General features: G+C 37.9%; 1 protein-coding gene across 1 annotated transcript in view; it reads right to left on the reverse strand.

Moving 5' to 3' along the window:
• The window catches only part of LPGAT1 (lysophosphatidylglycerol acyltransferase 1), a 62,343-nt gene that overhangs the window by 20,203 nt on the left and 19,841 nt on the right, over nt 1–22,299 (reverse strand). The window contains exons 2-4 of the mRNA XM_009873977.1: nt 14,631–14,749; nt 8,261–8,356; nt 4,517–4,790 (exon numbers count right to left, since the gene is read on the reverse strand). Of these exons, the coding sequence (XP_009872279.1) occupies nt 4,517–4,790; nt 8,261–8,356; nt 14,631–14,749 (489 nt within the window). The remainder of the gene's footprint in view (nt 1–4,516; nt 4,791–8,260; nt 8,357–14,630; nt 14,750–22,299) is intronic.

Raw genomic sequence — 22,299 nt, forward strand, 5'->3', positions numbered from 1 at the left:
CTCCAGCTGAGCGCTGGATGGTGCGATAATGCTGGATCGCATCCAGAGCTGAAAAGAACGCACCAGCCAGGTGTGAACCTGAGAACCGCAGCTTCCACTCAAAAAAGAAAATATTTACTAGCATTCACTAGGATTCAGGTGTGGTTTCCTGAACACTTAGATCACTCTAAACACAGCCAAAAGAGGCTGCTGCCTTGCCCTGCATAGCGATGCATTCTTGTAACTTGCTGTTTGTCCTCTGCTTGTCCTTGTGTGATCAGCTGGACCACTGACCTTAAAATTTACTCTTTTCCTAAAAATTAGCTCTCAGACTGAACATTTACTCATTATCTTAAATTCTCTCTGTAACAAGTCACCTGGAACAAAGCAAGAAGCCCCTTCCAGAGGATTAAAGAAAAAAAAAAAGGGCTTTCTCATGTTATTCAAATCACATTCTTCACATAACAATGAACTCAACAGTTTGATTAAAAAAAAAATCAATTACAAAGTCCAGTGTCCAGCTCTGCAGAAAGGAAAATTAAATATCTCTGAGAAAAAGCATCAGAACTGAATGTACTTTGCTGCATTTAAAACAGCAAGATCAGATTTCAATATAGCTCTAACCAAAATCATAGCAACCTCTTATCACACAAAAAATTTCTGTGTGGTAATATAAATGGAATTAAAAAAACATACTAGAGAAAGGTTGATAAAAAATAAGCTCTGGAGTGCATATCCTTAGTGAACAACTGCTCCAAACTCCTTTGAACTGCCAGCTGTTTTGCACTTAGAACATGAAAAAAATAAACAAAACCAAACCATGAAATACACCCCTCTCAGACACATCAGTCCCTACAGGGGACTAAGGTGATGATGGTAACGCATCAAGTACTGTTGCGTTGCCCACATTTCTATTCTGCAATAAAACCTTCTGGAACACTGGCGCCGGCAGCAGCGCTCTCTTTGAGGGGCACAGCACATCTGCCCAGAGGGATGCTTTCATGAGACCCCAGAATTAATTTATACCACCTTTTCAGGGACAGGCATCGCTTTATATTATCTGTACTTCCTAGCTTCAGAAGCACTCAAGCCATCAAGTGACAGTACTACCTTTCCTGTATGTTTTTCCATTCTCCTTTTTTTTTAGCAGTAAAATTGTGCAACTTCATTAAAATCAGAGAAGTGTTTCAAAAGGCAGCAAAAGCAACAACAGCTTTAGCAATTTAATCTAGCATTTACCTGTGGTAAGTTACATTTCACCCTGATAAAGGCTAGTACTTGGGATTTCATTAAAGAAGGCTTGGAAAACTGTTATGAGGAGAAAATTAAGAAACCAGAGGCTGGTTGCCTTGGAAAAGCAACCAGTAAAGAACTGACAGTATTGATCATCCAGCTCAGAAACATTTGTTCTTTCTGTCACTTTACAGAAGAAGAGTCAGGTAATAAACTGTGCATAATTCATAACTAGAACAAAAAACAAACTGAAAAGGGGACTGGGTATTAAGAATATTAATATCATACTCAATGCTAATGACATTTTGGGGAGGCTACTGAACCTCTCACTTGACAACATAAACCCACCTCTGCCGAAGGGATGACAGAGATGAAGGACAGATGACATAGCATTTAGCTGTTGCACAACTCTTGAACAATTCTTGAACTATTATTTGAAGGGTGCAACTTCAGTGATATTTGATGTAGAAAAGGAAACTGAGGAGGAGGGCTGGGTGAGGGGGGTGACATGATGAAAGCACCGTGTGCAACTCCATTTGTACCAAAGTACTGTGCAGTGTAGTAGTATATTAAAAATGAACCATTGTAGGTGCTTTTGTCATCTTTTCCTCTTTCACTCAGTATTATACACCTTTCCAACTGAGAAAGTAAAATGGTGTCAAAGCTGGAACAGTATAAAAGCTACAAGGGTAATTGTAAATTAATTAGGTGCTAATAAAAGGACAGCACTCAAGAACACTGCAACTGTGCATTATGACTCATCCTAACACAGCTACCCATAAACTCAAGAGGAAGAAGATCTAATTTTTGAGGAGGAGTTAAGCTATGAAGCAATTAACCTAAAATCAGGTGGTGGTTGGGGGAGACAAACGCCCATCATTATCTGCAAGTTTGGCAGTAACAAGAAGATTGAGAGAACAATAAATAATGGAGAAGCGAGCTCACAACAGCAGGATGAATAAACTGGTAATCCAGGACACCCGGAACACTATTAAATAAGACAGTCTGGAGCAGAAGAAGTAGTGCAGAGGAAAAATGCTCTCAGTGAAGCATGAAGTTCAAGTGTGATGGTGCTGACACAGAAGCCATGCTCCAAGCAAAGGAGTACAGTAATAATGTACAAAAATTTCATATGCAATCTCTATGCACAACACTGATGAAACCTTCACTGTTTATACTACACCTAGTTCTAACACCTACAGCTCAACGATGGTAACCCAAAGAGAATACAGGCAAGTTTGTTTTCATAGGCTTTTTTTCGTGTGGTTAAAAAAAGGGAAAAATAAGAGATACAAAGTAAAGATGATCACTAACTTTTTAGGCTTCTAACTTCATAACATGATCCTATCAATTTACACAATTATATTTCATCTAACCAAATATTCTTCAAAAATTTTCAGAAGTGGCAGGAGTACAGTAAAAACATTTGAAGGCAGAAGGATAGAGGAAAAGTTTTCTATACAAGATATAGATCAAGAATTAACCTTTTGTACATCTCTGAAAGGGCAGTTTCACCACACTAGAAATATCTTTATGAGCTTAAGAGAAGAGAGGACTTCAAACATCTCATCTTCATATGTACCAAATATTACTCTTTTCTAGCACAAAATACTTATTTTCATTCCTCTTGTTCTTCCCTTTTATTATGTTTCATGTCCATTACTCTGAAAGATCAATAGCTAAACCCACACATTTCTTTGCCATTTTTGTCCATTTATCTTTCATTCTGTCTTTTGAGTAGGATGGACAAATGTCTTTCTACTGTATTTCTGAAATAATTCCTGTATTTTAGTACCCAGTTAGGTCAACTACTATCAAATGATCATTTCTCCAGACTCAGAATCAAGCTGCTTAAAAAAAAAAAAAATAAAACACAAAAAAGCAGCAGGCTTCTTGTTCAGCTAAGCTGATAGCAAACTAAGAGTATGAAAATATAAACTTGGTATTTGATGAGCACTTTTGGCTCCCTTCCAGAACTAAAAAACTTGTAGTTCACATTTGGGAATCTTCTTACTTTTCATACCTTTTTCCCTTTGAGACAGAAATAAATAGAACAGGAACAGGCCAAACTTTTCTCCTTAAAAAAACCACCAAAACTTTTAACAAGGACTAAGGTATTCTGTTTCTCTTTTAAACCTAAAATCTTCCAAGAGAACACGGGCCTTTCTTTCGCGAATGTAGCCTGAAAGGAAATATTCTCATGTATTCTACACCTTCATTTTCAGTTCATTAAAGAAAAAAAATCTTCCCTCCACTCCTGCAAGAACATCATCTTCATTCATTTCCTATGTTGACAAGATTAACTTCAAAACTAGAAGTCTGGAAGCTATTTCTGTGTGAAGCTTCCTGCTAACCCTGAAATTTGAACTTCAGCACAGAAAAAACCCAGTCATCTGCATATGTGGTTTCATTAGGGTGGATCTTTGATTAAAACTGCTGAAAGACTATAACAATTTGGCTATGGAAATTCCAGCACCACCCATCAATAAGAAACCACCACAAAGCCCAAATCCATTGTTTCTATAATAAGTAACAGAAATCCACAACTAGGTTAAGTGAGGTCTAAGCCCCTCCCTTAATGTGCCAACGAGTTAATTTTAAAAATTGAGAGACTAAAAGCACCAAGTCCTGTAACTACAGGCATTATTTATATCGCAGCTATACTCTCCCCTACAGCCCGGGCATCCCAGAATAATAACGCTGCAGGAATATTCTTATTCCCTTATATTTCTTTTAACATGAGACAGCCAAAAACAATCCTTCAAATCTAGTCATCAGTGGCAGTTAACATCAGCAACAAAAGGGGTAGGCATCATGAAAATCCATAGAGAACAGAACTTGAACTCAATGGAACTTAGCACAAGAGGAGGAACGAAGTATACAGTACTGGCTGCAAAGAAACTTTTAGAGCCAGGAATAAAAACTTGAGCATAGTTTGCATATTCCAGAAATATTTTTAGTTCCATACTACCCTAAACCAGTGCAAGCCATCAACTGTGCCGAAAGGAGCAGCCCACCTTCTTGCCCGCTCCAGGTGCTCATTCCAGTATCTGCTCTACCCATCACACATACCAAAATGAACACCGATGCAACCATTCTGTAGACTAATCAAGTTAAAACTCATCATAAAGAAAATAAACTTAGCGGAATTAAAAGCAAACGTGAGAACACTTATGTAAATATGATGATGTATTGTGGCTGTATTTGACATTTAAAGAGACTGATTCAACACGAAATGTTGTGCTCAATTAAAATCTTGGACATTCAATTTGCTTTTTATCCACCAGAGTAAAGTGATCTTTACCTTTTATCACAGCGTCTCCACCTGCTGGAGTTCCATTTTCTTGCGGCACTACAAGCGTTTTCAGAATTACTTGTGTTGCCCCAAGTCTCGGCAGGGTGACGTGCTTAAGAAATGGCAAATTGTTTTTCTTGGCAAATGCCTGGCTTGTTTCTCTCCTTTTCCTAAGGAAGCCACCCTCTGGAAATAAAACAATCCATTTCCGATTACGGCTCCTGTAATACTTTTCTAGATGTTCCTTGAGTAACACAAGCTGATGGTCACGGTGCGCTCTTCCCTATAAGGATAAAACATTACCTAAATAAAATGAATGCTTAAAAGGGATAACATTAAGACAGATAATTATTACCTTTCTATGTTTTCTCTCTCTCTTTTATGAGTAAGACTCTATGACAACACCAAACAATGTTCCCAGAGTATTCGCTGGTGGCTGAGTTAATATCACTTTACAGAAAGGCTAAAAAATGCCCTTGAAATTGAGGATGAAGTTCTCAGTTTGAAGTCTTCTCTGCAAGAATGAGATCCAGTCTGTAAACAGGAGCTCCACATAACAGGAGGATGTATTGACAGAATTTCCCAGCTGTTACTGGGCCCCAAGCTAAATTTGCTAAATCAAATTCTGCAGAGACAATCTTGGGATTAAACTATGATTTGAAGGTCCACCTATCACCAGTAATTTCTGCAAGGCAAACGGATCTTTGCTTCCACATCTTCTAGGTACATCTCCCCACTTCCCGTATGAGAACGGCAGAAGTACCAGAAGTCACAGCCAGACCTTGAGACCAGACTTGAATTCAGTCACCACAGGAGAACCACAGATTTTTCCCAAAATCTGCACTGCTTGAATGCTTAGTCTCAAGTGAAATCAGCACACTGATGGAAATACTTAGCGCTTGGGAAGGGAGTATTGGGCGTCTATGTTTGCAGGTTTTCTTCCTTTAGCAGAAACTGCTGAGTCGGAAGTGATTTTATTTGTGTGACCTTTAAAGAAAGCCTACAATAATAAAAATGAGATGCCCTAGCCAATAAAATATTGTATGACGCCAGCTTGTAGTTCGGCAATTAGCTGTATACAGAATACAGCCAGGTGATAATTAAACCTGAAGGACCAAGAGGGACAAGGAAAAAAATCAAACAAAAAACCAACAAAAAACCCAAATCCTCCTTCATTTCTCCTCTTTGAAGTATTCACACAGCTTTTTCACTTAAAATAGTAAGATTTGTTCTTAATTGCTGCAGAAATATCTTCAATATCTTCAGCAACAATCTCTTCCCACTTTCATACAAAGGAAGAGCAAGCTACCCAAATTTTCACAGCAATTTATTTACATCAATTATCATTTTTGAGTGCTCCAACACAACTTTACAAAATCACTCCAAAGACACAGGAGTCCAAAATTTAAGCTTCCCTCAGCAGAGGTGATCTTAATTCTCTGAAAAGTCAACAAAACTGCCACACCTTGGTGGTGCTTTGGTTTTTTTCGGCAGGGAAGAAAGAAAGAGTGGGGTTGAGCAGAAGACAACAATAAACCATATTCTATAGAAGACAAGTTTTGTGAAAGTGTTTCTCTTAGACTTTGAAATCTCATAACTGCAATTACTTCCCACTTACCTTTTGGAAGGGAAGGAAAAAGCTCTGCCTGCTCATATTAATGCAATTAAAGAGCAATATAAAAGTTCCTCAGTACTTTCCCACCAGACCACAGGACTCCGGGATAGCACAGTAGTTAAAAAAAAACCCCCAGCAGTGAACAATTAACTTTCCACATGTTAGGTATTAGAACTCTCCAAACCCTAAACAAACCTAACAAAACCTACAACCGGTGGATAAACTGCCGTTTAGCAAATACTGGGAGGTTTAAGATGCCGCTGCGATACAGGAAAAAAAAATAAATCTAACTAATGGCAAAGAGAGCAGTGTTTAAACGCAGCTGTGACTAGCATAATACTGAGCAGTCTTGGAAGATAAAACACAATTAAATACTGTCTAGAAAGGAGACGAAGTCAGTCATACAGAAGCAGCTCCTTCTTATAACCAGTTCTTGAAGACTTGGCTAGCTTGATCACCCTCACAGGGAATGGGCTCAACCTTTCCTTTAGTGGAAAGAGAACAGGCAGCTGCAGACTCCTGACAAATTCTTTAGGATGTCCTGCGCTTTGCAAGTTACTCACAGTCTTGGTTTCCAGTAAACTTTTCAACGTGAGAAGAGAAAACATGATTCAACTGCTAGCAGACCTCAGAAGCATTTCTAAAACTGCCATTGGTCCTGCTCATGAAAACAAGGCTAATGTTAAGGCTAATTTTTAACAAATAGGATGTATTGTATGATGATCAAAATTATATTATTTTGCAGGGGGGGGAAAAAAAAAAAAAAGTATTTGCTCATCCAAATATTACTAGGGCCTTTCTTTGGTTAGGCAAAGGATCATTACTCACTCACCTTAAGTGTTTTTGTTATACTGAAATGCTAATTAACAGTCAAGAAACATTTTATTTTTAATTGGTTTATATTTATGCAACATCACAAATGAAATGTCATCATGAGTCTATCTCTGCCACTTCACAAAAAATGAGGAAAAGCCTTAGCTTTTGCAGCTCAGTAATAGCTTGGTTTTGTAACTGGAATTGCAACACCACATTCAGAAATTACAATTAACAAGCTGTCAGACAGGTGTACCTCAAAATGTGTATCTCGTGAATTTTAACTATGGAAATAGATTTATATTTTACAAAGTGTCAAACTCTGCTCCCTTCCATACTCTTACAGTACACAGTTGCATATCTCTTTGAGATCTTTATTTTATTATCTAATTTTGCCTGAGGTTTTCTAACCATTCCTCTAGTCTTAAAGAGAAATCTCACTTCAGCTGTTCACAGCTGTGATTAAGCATTTCTTTATTTCATTCTAAGTGAATGAGCTTCTCCTTCTCTGTAAAGTGAAAATTCATTAATTGATTCTGGCTGCCCATACATTTTAAGTCCAGATAAAAAATAAGGTGAGGAAAGAAATGTGTATGATGGATGCTGCACTTGACATAACTGCCAGCAGGTTCATGCTTATCACTGTACTTCTAAGTTTCTACTTTTAGACGGCAGTTTGATCAACAGCTACTAAACAAAAGACAAAATAATTTTAAAAAAACCAAACACTCCAAAACAAACAGAAAACACATACACAAAAAAACCCAAACCAAATTGTAAGAAATAATCTAAGGTTTTTCATTCCTTAACATTTAAGATCCTGGGCTCAATACACATTCTCTCCTGACGCTCAAATAATAATTAACCTACCAGAATCAATTAATTTATATAGATCAATTAATCAATTAATTTATATAGATCCATCACCAACTTAAGCTGGTCTACTACAATGTCGCCATCAAAAGGGACGGTTTGTGACCTAACCAGACTCCTTGCAGAGCTTCAAGGTCACTAAGGAAAGAAGAGAGGCACCAACGATGGGCAGGGCAGTGAGGAGCAGAGACACACAACAAGACTGCCCCCATACTTTGCTTGTACACCTCTTATAAAAGGCTCCCATCATAACTGGGTTCTATAAATACTCATATCTAGGCAAATAATAAGATAAGCTTGGAAAAAAAGCTCTTTTCAGAACAAAGTCCTACCAAAACATACACATTACAGCACCATTATTTCGTTCTGGGGAGGTAATGAGTATGTCTCATAAGACCACAGTGTTCCAAGTATAAGGATAAAGCTAAACACTCTTACGTGTTTTCCCTTACCTGTCTTATAAAGAAGTCTCCATGGATTAGAGACACAATGCCAAAGTTTGTGTACTTAAAAATATGATCCATCAGCCACATCATTTGACGGACAACCTGAAAAGTTGGGGAAAAAAAAAAAGTTTGGTAAATATCAAGTACAGAGAATTATGTATATACTGGTCACATTCTTGTCACCGTCATAACAGCAATAAAACTAGCAAAATATAGAATGAAGTCCGTTGCATACCAAAATATAAAGCAGCATAGGTGCTATACTTGTCCCTCAAGAGCAGGTTTAAATAGCTGCCTTTTTGTAATGAAATATACAGTTCTACACTGTTAGACACAAGCTGGTGTAACTTCTACTCCATAATTTTCACACAGATAGCGTAGTGGTTCTTACTGACATACCACCAGAATTTTAAGCCAGTTGCAAACTAAAACCATTTTCAGTGTTTGTTAAAGTACACAAAACAATACAGATCTGTATATGAAATCTCGAACTGTTTTATATCTACCAGAAAAACATGTTTCCTTCTATATTTTTTTATTTTAATCAGCAATTTTGGGGATGAGATCATGTTTTTGTACTTCTGATGCATGCATGGTCCATACATGCTTGCTCTGTCTCAGAACAGCCACATCCACTGAGCCCTCTGCACAGCCCACGTGCCTTTACTGGTTTCTCTCATTGCAGAGAAGCTACACACATCCCTTAGAATTACACACTCCTTGTCCTGGCTGAGAAGCATGGTGAGAAGGCAAAAACAAAGGCTGAGCTCTTAGATTCACTTTGACCATCACTACTTTGAGATTTAAAATCGAAGAATTACTCCAGAAGAGTTAAATAACAGAAGGGAAAAGCTTCTTCTCGTACAAGGTCTTTCCTTTCCTCTCTATAGCTCCTACGTGTAGATTTTGAGAGGGGTAGAAATTTGCTCTCCAAAACTGGAAAATCCAGTGCCTCTTACGCAGAATCGTTTGGGTTGGAGAGGTTCCACCATTAACATGCTTGCAATTGCACACGGGGTTGCCTGCCTTTACTCTTCCGAGTGTTGTAAGGCCGCACCAAGACTGACTCAAGTTCAGTGAAACCTGAAGTTATAAACCATAGTGCCCTTCCATTTATCACCGTCAAAAAAGCATATGGAGAACTGTGGCATTTCTCTGGTAGTCAGAAGATCATTTTTTGAACCTTAAACAGGCACCTTCTGTGTGGCATCTTTCAGTTGTCCAAGATACATAATTTGAAGCAAAGACAGAAAGTAGCCTAAGAAATGAAGGTTTCCTCTAGAAAATACGATGTACAGACCATGCATTATTTGATTATACCTACTGCTAAAGTAAACTCTGTGCTTCTCTCCAAAAGCACAGTAACAAACATTCAGAATCCATATCTCCACTTTCAACAATACTTCTAGCCAAATAGTTTGATACAGTGAAAGACAGTGACTTTTTCACATCTTCACGTGTCTATATGGAATTTGTAGAAAGAAGCCGACTGGATTTCATGCAGGAATTCTGTTTTGTAAAAGCAGCTCAGTAATTTGCAATTTGTATGTAGAATTGCACATACCAGTAAAGAAACCTGATGATCTCTAGGAGTGCTCTGACTACCTATTCTCCCTTTTGACCACAGGAGCTATAAACGAATCCTGAGTTACATATTTGGAGAAAGGTAACTGTCACATACCCGGTTTCTTTTACTTACACTTAAACAATTGTGGCTGGATGCTCAGCAAAGGGAAGTTTTTACACAGTTGCAAGAGCATACCTGCCAAGAACATTTAAGATACTTTAAGCTACTTTATTGCCTTAGACTTGCAGCTGATCTCACGGTGAAATTTCAAGGTCACATTTAAAAGCTACCTCTCCTTGCCTAACAGCACATTAAGAACACTTCAACTTGTATGTTTTGGTGGGGTTTCTTTGTGTTTTTTTTTTTAATACTAGCAAACTCCCTACTTGAAGATCTTGGATAATGCAAGAGCACGTATTTCTCGACCCTCTAGCATCACTAGAAGCAGGAAAAGAAGCCATGTCTGAGAGAACAGGAAAGCTCTCTAAAACATGAAAATTCTTGCTTTAGAAGAAAAGCATCTATTTCTTCTGTGACATGCTAGTATCCTTTCCTGCCTACCAGGGCAGGTATTTCTTCCTAGATGTTATACATCCAAGGGAACCAGGACACAGTATGTATTTGTGAATGCTAAAAGAAAAATTGGTTACTACATATAACTACCCACTTGAGACTAATATTGGTGAAACGGTTTCTCATAGAGCTATCCCTGGGCCTGTGTTAAATAAAAGAGAGAATCTTAAAGCAAAAGTCCTTCTCTGTAGAGTTTCATATTCTTTCCATTTCAGTATATTGGAAAGCCTTAGGGAGTAGGGGAAGGAGAAGAGCAAGGGGAAAAAAAAAATAAAAAAGAAGAAAGTTGTACCCTAAAGACAAGAGTTAAAAAAAGTACCAGTGAGAAGTGTCACTGCTCTTCAAGGTACACCAATATTGTAAGTTCACGCCCACGCACTAGCCCAAACACAACAGGCTGCTGTATCCTTCGATAAAAATAGCACCAAAATTCCACTGATGACGAGGCACCAAAAAACAGCACCAAAATTCCACAGACGGTGCAGCGGTTACCTATATGACTGTCAGTGTTCATCTACTACTTTGGCACTTTGACAGCTATTGTTCTATTATAACAAGTAGCAGAAGTTAAACCAACACAATCTATTTTACTGGAGGAGACAAGCAAGCTTAATCATCTGCTTCCCTGAAAAGGTCTGTATCTTTTCAGGAGTCAGCAGTGGTCCCTACATGTTCTATAGCAACCCTGGAGGAATAACTCTCACCTAGAAATGCTAATGCTCCTCTCCTCCCACACTTTTAATTGTCATTTTATTTAGACGACACTAGGTTTACCCTTAAACTTGATCATTCCTTTTCAGTGTCTGAAGTCCATCTTGCCATGTTTTAGGTGACACAGGGCTTCTAAGGAGCCTTCCTGGACTTCCTCAGTCTTTTTGAGAAAAAGTGATGTGATTGTGTCAAAGGTCAGTGCGACATACAAATTATAACTAAGATAAAACATATGGGTAGTTTGCTGCAATTGGGCTACAAAGAGTCAAACTCCTGAGCTCAGTGATTAGAAATCTGCCTGTGAGGCTACACAGTGGTAAGAAGTACAGAGGAAACATTTTTATATATGAATTAATTAATATATAGATGTAATCTAATACGTAAAATCAAAAAGGAGAAGTTCAAAGAATAGGACACAATTATCTTGTTTACAATCAAAATGCAAACTAGATTAATGGATCTTCATTCTGTCTGCTACGAAGGGCAGAAGAGAGGGCACTGCAAGATATCAGTGGTGGCTCTTCTATTTAGCATCCTCAGGAACAAAACAATGCTTATCAGATGAGTCTCTTTTCACTTGCATTTCAAAGAGGTTTAAGTAGAGACATTCAGCAGTGTTTTGAGCACAGCTTTGTAACTCTTTATGGATTGAAATGATTTTTGGATGCTGTTTCAGGTCCTTTTTGCTTCACTCTCCTCGCTTAAATAAACACAGAATGTAGAAAAAGCTTTAACCAATTTTATATAAAAAAAAAAATCTAGGTGCCTCCTATTCACAGACCCACTTTCACTTCAGTCCACATAGATTTCATAACAAAGCAACCTGAACAGGCTGACCTTCATGATTCAAGCACCTCTAACTCAACAATGAGACCTGGGAATGCATGTCGTGAAATTTGCACTCAAATAGCTGTAAGCTCTACTCTTTTCTCTCCATCGCACCCTTCCTGGCACCGCTTTCTGCTCTAAATTAGAAAAGAAATAGCCACATTTATCCATTCTAACCCAGTCAGAAAGCAGTAACAGCAGCATTTTAACCCAGTTCTCTCTGAAATCTTGCTCTGTGTAGCTTGTCCGAAAGTAACATGTATTAGTCAAACAATGCCATCCAGTCCTTCCATTAAAATTACAACCTCTAGCTAAGTTTCACTATGCCATTCTATGATTCTATGAGATCGTGTTCTTGTTACTCATGTAAGTGAATCTGAAAGACAAGAAACCTCTTAACACATTTATTTGAGCTTACAGCTTAGTTAAATTTGCTTAAAACAGATATGCTGCACTGTCATTTATATATAAGAATTTATAAAATACTAGAAAAATACCAACACAGCTCCTGACATGGCCCTTACGAAAACACTGTCAAGTTGCAAGAATGCTTTAGTATTCTACTTCACCACACAGAAAAGCAGAGAACTTCAAACTGAACGCTGCTTCTGTCTTAAAATAGCATTTTTTAAGAAGCAGCATTAAATGGTAAGTGCTTGCAGACGTCTTCCCAAAGGCCTTTCACCTTCAAAAAGTACTCTGAAACTAGAAAGTGTTGTCTGATAGGTGAAGTGTTTAGGAATTAGTGCAGCTTAAACAAAACAAAAACAATTCTTGGAAATTACTATCTTGTTACTGAAGGACTCCATGTTAAGTTTAAACTGTATTTAAAGAAAACTGCCCAATTATACAGTTATCTATTGTATAATGATTTCTTTTGAACAGGTGGGTTTTTTTGTTTGGTTTGGGGTTTTTTATTCTATTTTTTTTCCTCCAGTGCTTTCACAGTCACTCAAAGTAAAGACAATTCTCTTCTGTTCAGAAATACGACACATGCTGTTTAAAAACTCCTAATTCAGCAAGTTCTGTGAAAAATAAATTGTCCTGATCTCTCTCAGTATTTTCAGCCACCGTACTACACACGCTGTATTTTAAGCATGTGTCGAAGCTTGTACTTTTATTTCTTTGTTAGCTAAAAACATTACAGCCATACTAGGCTCTGGACATGTATCATCCAAGAGCAATGACTGCAACTATTTAATGGAAAAAATAGTGATTTTAAAGATATTTTGCTTTTCTGAAAACCCACAAACCTAACAGCTTCCATAGTGAAGATTATTTGCCATCTCAATGCCTTCCCCCATTTTTAACGTCTGCATTCACTGCAACTTACTCCTGACTGAAATTTTTTATCTGTGGAGTCAAACAGGATAAATATGGCTTAGATTCATTATACACTAGTACATATACATGACTAAATGAAGTTCTGCGATGTTTAAAACACCTGCGACATGAATAGTCAATATTATATGCAATAATCACAGAAACACACCCTTACAGATGTATCTTTATCATAAGACTGTCCTATGTCTAATTCTGATGAAGGGAATTTGAGAGTGTTCATTCTGTCAATTCTACTCATTAAGGTACAGCACAGAATACCTAAGTTCCTCAATTCCAAAAGAAATTAAAGCAATTATAAGTACTTTTAAAAGTAGTCTTCTCTAGACTACAATAAAAAGAAAGGAATTAGTCTCTGCTCAGTCTTGCACGGCATTATCATGCTTCTGAGTTTGGTTTGAGGTTTTTGGTTGGTTGGCTTTTTAATCAGTTCTGGCTACCATAAGATCTGAGAAAATTTCTAAAAAATGTTACATCACTTGTAGAGATACAGTGCATATACAATCTATATTAATATAAACTAAGAAAACCAGTGCCAGTTACAAGTTGTGCAGATGCAAAGAAAAGCAGTTTTTGTTTTCCTTGTGTCTTCACCATATGGTCACAACAGGGAAGACAACACTAAGACAGACAGAGCTGATGGATTTCTTCCAGCTTTCCAGGTAGGTACCCTTTATAGCCTCATCTTACATACCCTTTTTCCTCCTGATTTGCACATAAATTTAATTTCCTGGTTAGAGGCCATACTCTAGTTTCCAGTACTACATTCCCTAGACGTGAATTTTCTGAACAGCAACGCGTAAAATTGACATTAGTTGCACTTCTCACCAGAAAATGCTTAAGGCTTTGTGAAGTAAGAGCTCAAGCAATTTTGACCTTAGCTAGCTAGCTTAGCTTACACACACCCTCATAAAGAAGTCCCTTTCAGTTTCTGAACTCCTACCAAAACCTGCACACAACTTGATTCTACCTTTTGAGAAAAATTCCCTGCTGGAATAAGGTCATAACCAAGAAGCTACACCCATGTTGGTCTGAGCAAAGCTGGCATAACTTCCACAAGGGGAGAGGAAAAAGTCAAGTACGTGATTACCTGCAAGGAGATCTGCTTCCCTCTGCATTACCCTAGACTGGACACACACTGACTCGTCTTGTATTTGACCTTCTTAAAGGCAACATTTATGGTCTGAAACCCATGCCAAGCTACTAGTGGTCACATTAAACCAAATCTAAGGGCCTTGAGATTATTTGGTGGATTAACACACACAAATCAGTCATCAGAATCCACACAGATGCAAGCACGCCCAACGGAACAGATCGCACATGTGGAAGCAATCCTGCTCCCCAGTTGTAGCCTACCGTGCCTTTATCCTGAAGGCACATCATCAGAGTGCAGACATCACCCGTTGCTTGATGGTTCACCAGCACCATGGCTTCGTCTTCTGACACCGCTTTAACATCGTCACCCCATTCCACTACTATTAAAAAGAAATAAAGAAACAAAAAGAAGTGAATTTTGCAATGGCCACATGGAAATTTTGATATCAACAAAAAAAACCTCAAAAGACCCCACACCCAGACAATTATAATAAAAAACTCTACATGCTACATGTCAAATTAAATTGGCATATAGCATAAGACAGGAATAGCAAGACCATTTTTCCAAGCAGAGGGTATCCAGCTTAGTTTTAAATTGCATGCACAGAATAAGAACAAAACAAAAATACTCTACCAGAACATATGCACAGAGATTGATCTTTTTGTGTCATTACACCATTCTATATTTAGGGTCTCAAAATTACATAAGCTTTTGACTCAGCTATCAAATTCAACTGTCTCACCTCATTAGACTAAAAACAAAATCATGTTGTCAAAACCGGGGTTTTGTTGGTTTCATTTTGTTTTTAAACTTTGCAAGCTTGTTTCATTTCTACACTTACTATTATTAAACTACTCCAGTAAGTGAAAACAAAATATCTGTAGCTGGATGTTTAAAATACTACATTAAACAAACTCGGTAATTCAAATCTAATGAAGCTAGTTATAGGCAAGAAAATGGGTTCAGAAAATGCCACTCAGATGACACAAACTATTAATAACTATTTTGTAGACCGGAGACCAAATACTCCAGCGGCAAGAGTGATGTCAGGAGGAAGCTGTTGACCACCCAACATTTACAGTGACTAGCAAAAATATGATGAGGTCAGGAAAAGGAATTAAAAAGGCTAGTTTGATTATCATGAAGTAACTAGAGAAGATTGCCTCCCAAAGAACAACATAGGATGGAAAACTAGAGAAAGACTGCCGTAAATTAAAGACGAGAACACATTTAAAGATGTTACTGGGACAAAGAGACAAGCAAGTAGAGTCTGACCCTCTTCAGCAAAAAGGACGGTTACTGCAACGCAGGGTAAACGGAAAGGATGGGCAGACAGAGTGGCCCTATGAAGATGAGGAGGAAAAGTAAGACGCATTGTCTATGCGTGCAGGATACAACTATTTTTCTGTGTTTGTTCCATATGTTAAGTGGTTCTTACTGGCTATTATTTTCATCTCTGACATCAAAGGAAGTATTTCACCTCCACTACTGAATCCTCAGTGCTGTTATTAACAGGTCTCCAGGCAGTGAATACGTCTCATCACAGGACAATTTTTAATTACCACTATCTGTCTTTTAAGCAGTGGTTTAACTGATGTAAAAGCCATAGGCTACACAGTGAAGACAAGAGGCAATAATCCATTCATAGCTTCCCTGTCCTTGCAGAAATCCAATTAGCATCACACCTTTGAAAACTGCCACTTCTATTACTTTCTAATGGCTCCCAAATTAGTACCGAATTGAGACTTGAACACAAAGTAGAAAAACAAAATGCTAAATTTGATCACAAATAGCCAGAAACAGACTAGAGATAGGAAGGTGGGGAGAACTATTCAATCCATAATGTTCAACCTCTTTTCCCCAGGGCAAGCTAGGCACAGATCCTTTCTTATTTTTCTCAAAGTGAACTCGGAAGATTTTGATCTCTTCTCCCTATTCCTCTGATGTCCTATCTAGCTCCATGGGAGCTGGAAAATGCCTGGACGTGGCAGTCAGAGTTGACTGTGCACCCTCCTTATCAAGTATTTCACATGTTTACGTATGACAGTATACCACAAGGCAAGAAGCTACGATGAAACAAGAATTGTTTTAAAGGGAAATGAATCCACATACTGATTTTGAAATTATTACCTTAGTGTCTTTATGAGGTAGCCAATATACAACAGTCTTACTGAACAGTCATTTTCCAAAAGTAATAAAAACAAAGTATTAAAAATATTAAGCATCTGCAAAACAAGGTTTCTCACAAGCACCTAATTATTTCCAAATAAAATTATTTTATTTCTAGATCACTCAGAGAAAAAAATTGATTGCTTTACTACAGATAATTTCCTGGAGCATATCAATTTATAATACTAATCATCTCTGCTGTAGATCAATTTAAAAAGAAACAATTTTTAATCTTCAGAAAGATTTCTCAGATATGAAGGATTTTAACCTGAAGGATTAAAATAAAGGCCATGACTGAAAAATGTAAGCCATGAGACGTAACATGCAACTGAAAACAACTGAAGAGACCTTACAAAGCTTAATTTGCTAGATGATGACTCATGTCTGACTTTGAAACTTTTTGACAGGCTTCAGTCAAAGAAAACCAGGAAAAAAAGCTTCTGCTATTACCTACAGTATTTTACCTACTCTTCTTAAATACAATACAGGGTAAAAACACACCAGCAGCTTACAGTGCACTAACAAGTTTCATCTGAGTAGTAAAAAGGTGGGTTCTGTTATCCCACTCCAAATGGAAGGTAAAAAAAAAAGTTTTATTTCTTTAATTCGTTTACTCAACCTCTTTTATCTATGAACTGGCTCAACTTCTACAGCTCAACTGACAGGTAATAAGTTATTAAATCACAGTGATTCAGCTGGATATCTTCTAGTTTCTTTTCCTCCATCCTTTCTCCTCAGGCAATCAGGTTGTCTCTTGTGCTTAATAACGCTTTATGGCCAATTGATTGACCTGATTATCAAGGAGAAAAGACTCAGTTTGTTCAAGTCCTTCACAGAACATCTCTGGATCAGAAACAGAACAGCAAACCGCAGAATTGTGCAGAAAAAAAACCACTGCCGCTACCACAAATTTTTCAAGGAAAAAAAAAACCCTCAAGTATCTAGAATTTTAAGTTCACAGTGTCCCTTTAAACTCAGTGGGGGGAATAAACGCTTGTCTTCAATTTTCTTACCACAGTAAATTTTCAAAAGGAGTATCTTTTGCTTTAAGAAATACTTATGCCATTACATTTCTCCACTGCAGCTGGAAATATTAAAACCAAAACTTCTGCCTCATGGCAGCAGGACCAGGGATACTGCTTTGCTCCACTCTAACAAGACAAAAAAATAGTTCAAAGACAAATATTTGTCACTCAGGGGCCTGAAAACTAGCAAACATTCCTCCATGACTTCCTTCTATTGCCAAGGCACATTTTAGAAGGATACTAGTTCTGTTTCTACAGCCTTGCAATAGTCAGTTTTCTGCATAAAAGGAGGAAAGATCAGGAAACCAGTTTCATGTGGTAATCTGACATCACTGTAAACTCGCTACCAGGAAAATCAGTAACCCTGATGACACCTTTTACCCACAAGATTTAAACAGAAGCGGCTTAGCTGTAAGAGATACCTCACTTGTGACTTGAGTGTTGTAAACCAAGGGCTCCTCCAGGAGAGCATGAAGACAAGTTTACTTGCAATTGCATGTGCCGTAAGACAGAAACATTAATCTTTCTCTTGTTTTAAGAGCCCAAGACATATGCAAGTCTCTAAAACATTAAAAAAATATTCCACATGAGCTGCAAAATGAGCTTTTTACAAGCTAATCCTTGCAAACCTTAAAGAAGAAAATAAAAGCAACAAAAGCTTTTCCCCCCATGTTTTTTACTGAACTACTACACCTCTAAGTGTAACTATTGAGAATTCTCTGAACACTTAACTGCTTTGTAATCACGTCCTTAACATAACTGTGTGCATGTAAGCGATGCTATGAATAAATATTCAGGCACTTTAATTGCAGTATGTCATTAGGCCAGGCAAATGACTATTCAGCTGACTAAGAACGCAGTAGTTTTACTTTACGCTTTTGAATACACCTGGCAAGAATGGCAGTCTAGTATTCTGCACAAGTTCCTAGCAATTAATGAGAACTACCTCATTTTGCATACTGCATTTTAAAACTTAAAAAGTGTTCTGAAATTTTTGGACCATCTCTTCTTCGTTGTAGTTAATAGTTTCAATACAGTGTGTGCTGTAAGAACTGGCATAAGTTGTTAAGATACCAGCAAAGTTTAAATTGTAAATAATACCGGGGGTTATTATTTCAATATGCATTGAGTTTTAACTTATTTCTCCATTGAATTGGAAATAAATAAATAAATAGACAGATAGATAAATAAACAAAAGCCTCATGGTGGAAATTTCAACAGCCATTAGGAAACAGGCAGTGAAAGAACCAGATGTCATCCTCACACTAGCATCATCCAGATCTAAAAGCTACCATATTAATCCCATAAATAAAAACCTTGCCATAAAGCATCAGTCTCTTCATGGTCAGGGAAACTCTTTTCAGCATTTCAACCATGATTATTAAAAACCCCAAACCCTTGAAGCTACTAGATAAATTACAGTATAGTAAAATATGATTGATTTAGATTTCCATTTTATTTGCCATTTAGAGTCTACATGTAGTATTCTCTAGAAACTGGAGAAGAATTTTTACTCCAGACTTCCCACCCCTTATTTTATTTTTCTTCTGACCACTTATAGTCACTTTTATCCATGAGGCAAGACTTCAAGATAACCTGTTCCAATAAGCTGCAGGTTGGCAACACTCAGAACTGAATAGTAACACCTTTTGTAAATCCCTTGGAAACTTCAGCAAGAAAGAAGCAGCGTTATTAATGGAGAGACTCCTTTGCTTTCTCATACACCATCCTGCTTCCTAAAAGAAAGAATGTTACTATCAGGTATTCAATAGTGGGTGTAACTCGTGGCAACCAGGTTTCTATCCTCAAGCATTCGTGTCTGGCAGGTTGCATCCTGCTTTACTGTTACTCACAAACGGCTCAGCAAAGCATGTTTCAGCTAGAGCAGCTATGTACAGTCATTAAACTCATTTGTTTCTACTTTATAGATGAGATTCTTTGATAGTTGGCATTAAGAAATCCCAAAAGCGATGACAGAGGTTAAATATTACTTAGCACACCTAGACCTCACTAGAAAAAAGTGGATAAACACGCGCTAAAGGTGTTTCTCTTCCGCTCAGCAAAAAGGTTAAAGGCATTTGTCTCTGCAAATTAGTTAACTACAGTGGAAAAAAGGGAAAACAAACAACAGATTAAGCAAGTCAGCATACAGTTATTTACATTTACTAAGCGCACATTTTAGGGTTAGAAGGTATTCAAAAACACTTAAATCAGACATGTACTATTTGAAAAATACCTCTCCCTATCCCAGCTGTTCCTTCCAACATTCATACTGCCAAGGAAACCTTCACATATTGTCTCTAAGAACACAAGACATACAGGTGATCGATAAAAGTACAATCCAGAAAAGGAGGGAAAGAACATGTATACATCATACCTCATTAAACACAGCTTCACTTAACATTTCTTTTCCTGCTAAATGTACCCTTACTAACAGAACTATTGCCAGTTTCAATGTTATTGCAATATACAAATCTTAAGGTTACAAAAATACAGTTTTGAACAAGATTTTTATACCAAAAAGGCATCTCATATAGCTACCTTGATTCAGACTGTTGTGATTCTGATTAACTGACTTGCACTGACAAATTTTTCCTTATTTCCGTCAATAAAAATGCTTATCACAGAGAGGAGTCAGAGAAAAACCAGCAGCTGGGGAAGCGAAGATGGCAAATAAAGGGAGATTGTTCCTACAGTACACATCAATAAAGCAAGGCTGGGTTTAAGATGCCCCAGTCACCATCTTCATTTTTCTGTGATAAACTATTTTGCACACCTCTACGCTTCATTGTAGGAACCACCACACATTTCCTTTTGCTTTCAGTTCCATTCTTCTCCCCTTCTACATCCTCTTTCTGCACTTTACTGACAGATCTGCTTTGTCGAGCAGAGGACTTGAGCAGTCACAACACTTACGCCCCAAACTCGGTCCACACTCTTACTTCAATTAACTGATGGTAAGAGGTGTGAAAAACAAAGAGACAATTACAACAGAGATGTCCTGGGTCTTTCATCTCTCTCTTCAACCCAAGAACCATGTTTTTCCTAAAGCATAGCAGGTCCTTTTGGAAACAGGCCCTAGTGATGACTACTTTTGAAGACTGCCTTAATTTTCCTGGAGTGCATATTCAATACCTCATGGGTACAGTTCGCTTGAGCTGTATAATTCACCGGCACGAGAGATGACGCTTGTGGCTGAAGAGAGGGCTCCTTCTACCCACACATGACTGCAAATCAATAGAAGCGAAACCTTAGCTCACCTTCAGTGACACGAACTCCTTTCACTGACTTCAGCACAGGCAACATAATTTCAAGTGCTTCACCTCTTTGCAATTATGTTAGGCAAGCACTTAACATGATAAGAAAACTTTTAAAGTTAACAAATCCTGTCAGGATACAACAAGCTGTGCTCACTACAGATGTTTAAGGAATAATTCCAATATATCTTAAGTCTTACAAGAACACTGGACACACCCTCCACATTTTGCTGGAGGTCTCCCAACAGCTATTTTTACGCTGCTCCCACATCACTGTTTGAATTGCAGAGGCACCAAAGTGCCGCAGCTCATAGCTCTGATCACCCAAACTGGAACCCCAGTTGCGTGTGGTGCTTACCGCTTCCAAGGAGCGGTCCGGGAGACACAGCGCTCACAGCCACGCCAGCAAATGCCAGGCAGACTGCGAAATGACGAGGACCGATGTCAACTTTCATGACTATACTGGTAATAAACCGTAGCAGCCATGAAGCAACCCCACTGTCTGTTTTGCTGCTTCTGTTATTAGAAAAGCAACTGCAAGACTGAAGAATGGGATGGAGCGCTGAAATCCTTTTGAAGTACCTCGAGCTCATGAGTCAGACCACTCACAGAAGGAGCAAGCTGTTCAGCACATTCCTCCCTGGTGACAGATAAAATACATTAAGTATCAACTATCCAGGGGAACATCAATGCACTCATGAACCAATATCTTAATGCTCCAATGCCTTACATACTGCGGATTTTATAATGACCAAAAAAAAAAAAATTAGTTTGTTTGAAGCCTAGAAGGAGGAGAAGCAAAACAGTGAGGCAGTCTCACATTTTTTTCTCAACTTGGAAGAATACTTCTTCACATTTTTAACACTCAGGAAATAAAACATCAAAACAAGTAAAGGTTATTAAGGGAAACTGAAAATAAAATAGGCTTCTAAGTTAAAAACAGTCTCAAGACATTTTAAAGTACGTACAAAGAATTACCTAGTTAAAAGCATATAGTCATTGAGGTCCTAAAAAGACAGAAGAATCTGAACCACTGATAAATATACTTCAGATTAACTGCTTTCACTTCAGTTTATATTGAAAGCTGATATTCAGTAGCATTTTGGTCATTCCTAGTCACACTGTGAAAAGAAACACCGTCAACCTACGTTCAAAAAGATTTATTTCCTGCATCAAAGACAAAGGTAACAGGACTGTCTTTAAGATGACCATACACCAAAATGAGGTATATAAGCTAAAGATGAACTTTTGCCTTTTGCTAGTTAAAAGCTTCTAAACACACTGGGGATGACTGAAAAGCTGTAACACCAGAAGTGACGGAAGCAAAGAAACATATTTTCATAAAAGAAGCATCGACTGAACCTCAACTAAGTTGTTACACAGACCAAAGACAAGATCTGCAGTTCACTAAGACGGCACAATTACATGGCGAGAAGCCTCCTTCAATAGTCACAGGGCCACAAAACCATTTGTAGGGA

Source organism: Apaloderma vittatum, unplaced genomic scaffold (genome assembly GCF_000703405.1).
Source record: "Apaloderma vittatum isolate BGI_N311 unplaced genomic scaffold, ASM70340v1 scaffold20917, whole genome shotgun sequence".
NCBI lineage: Eukaryota > Metazoa > Chordata > Aves > Trogoniformes > Trogonidae > Apaloderma > Apaloderma vittatum.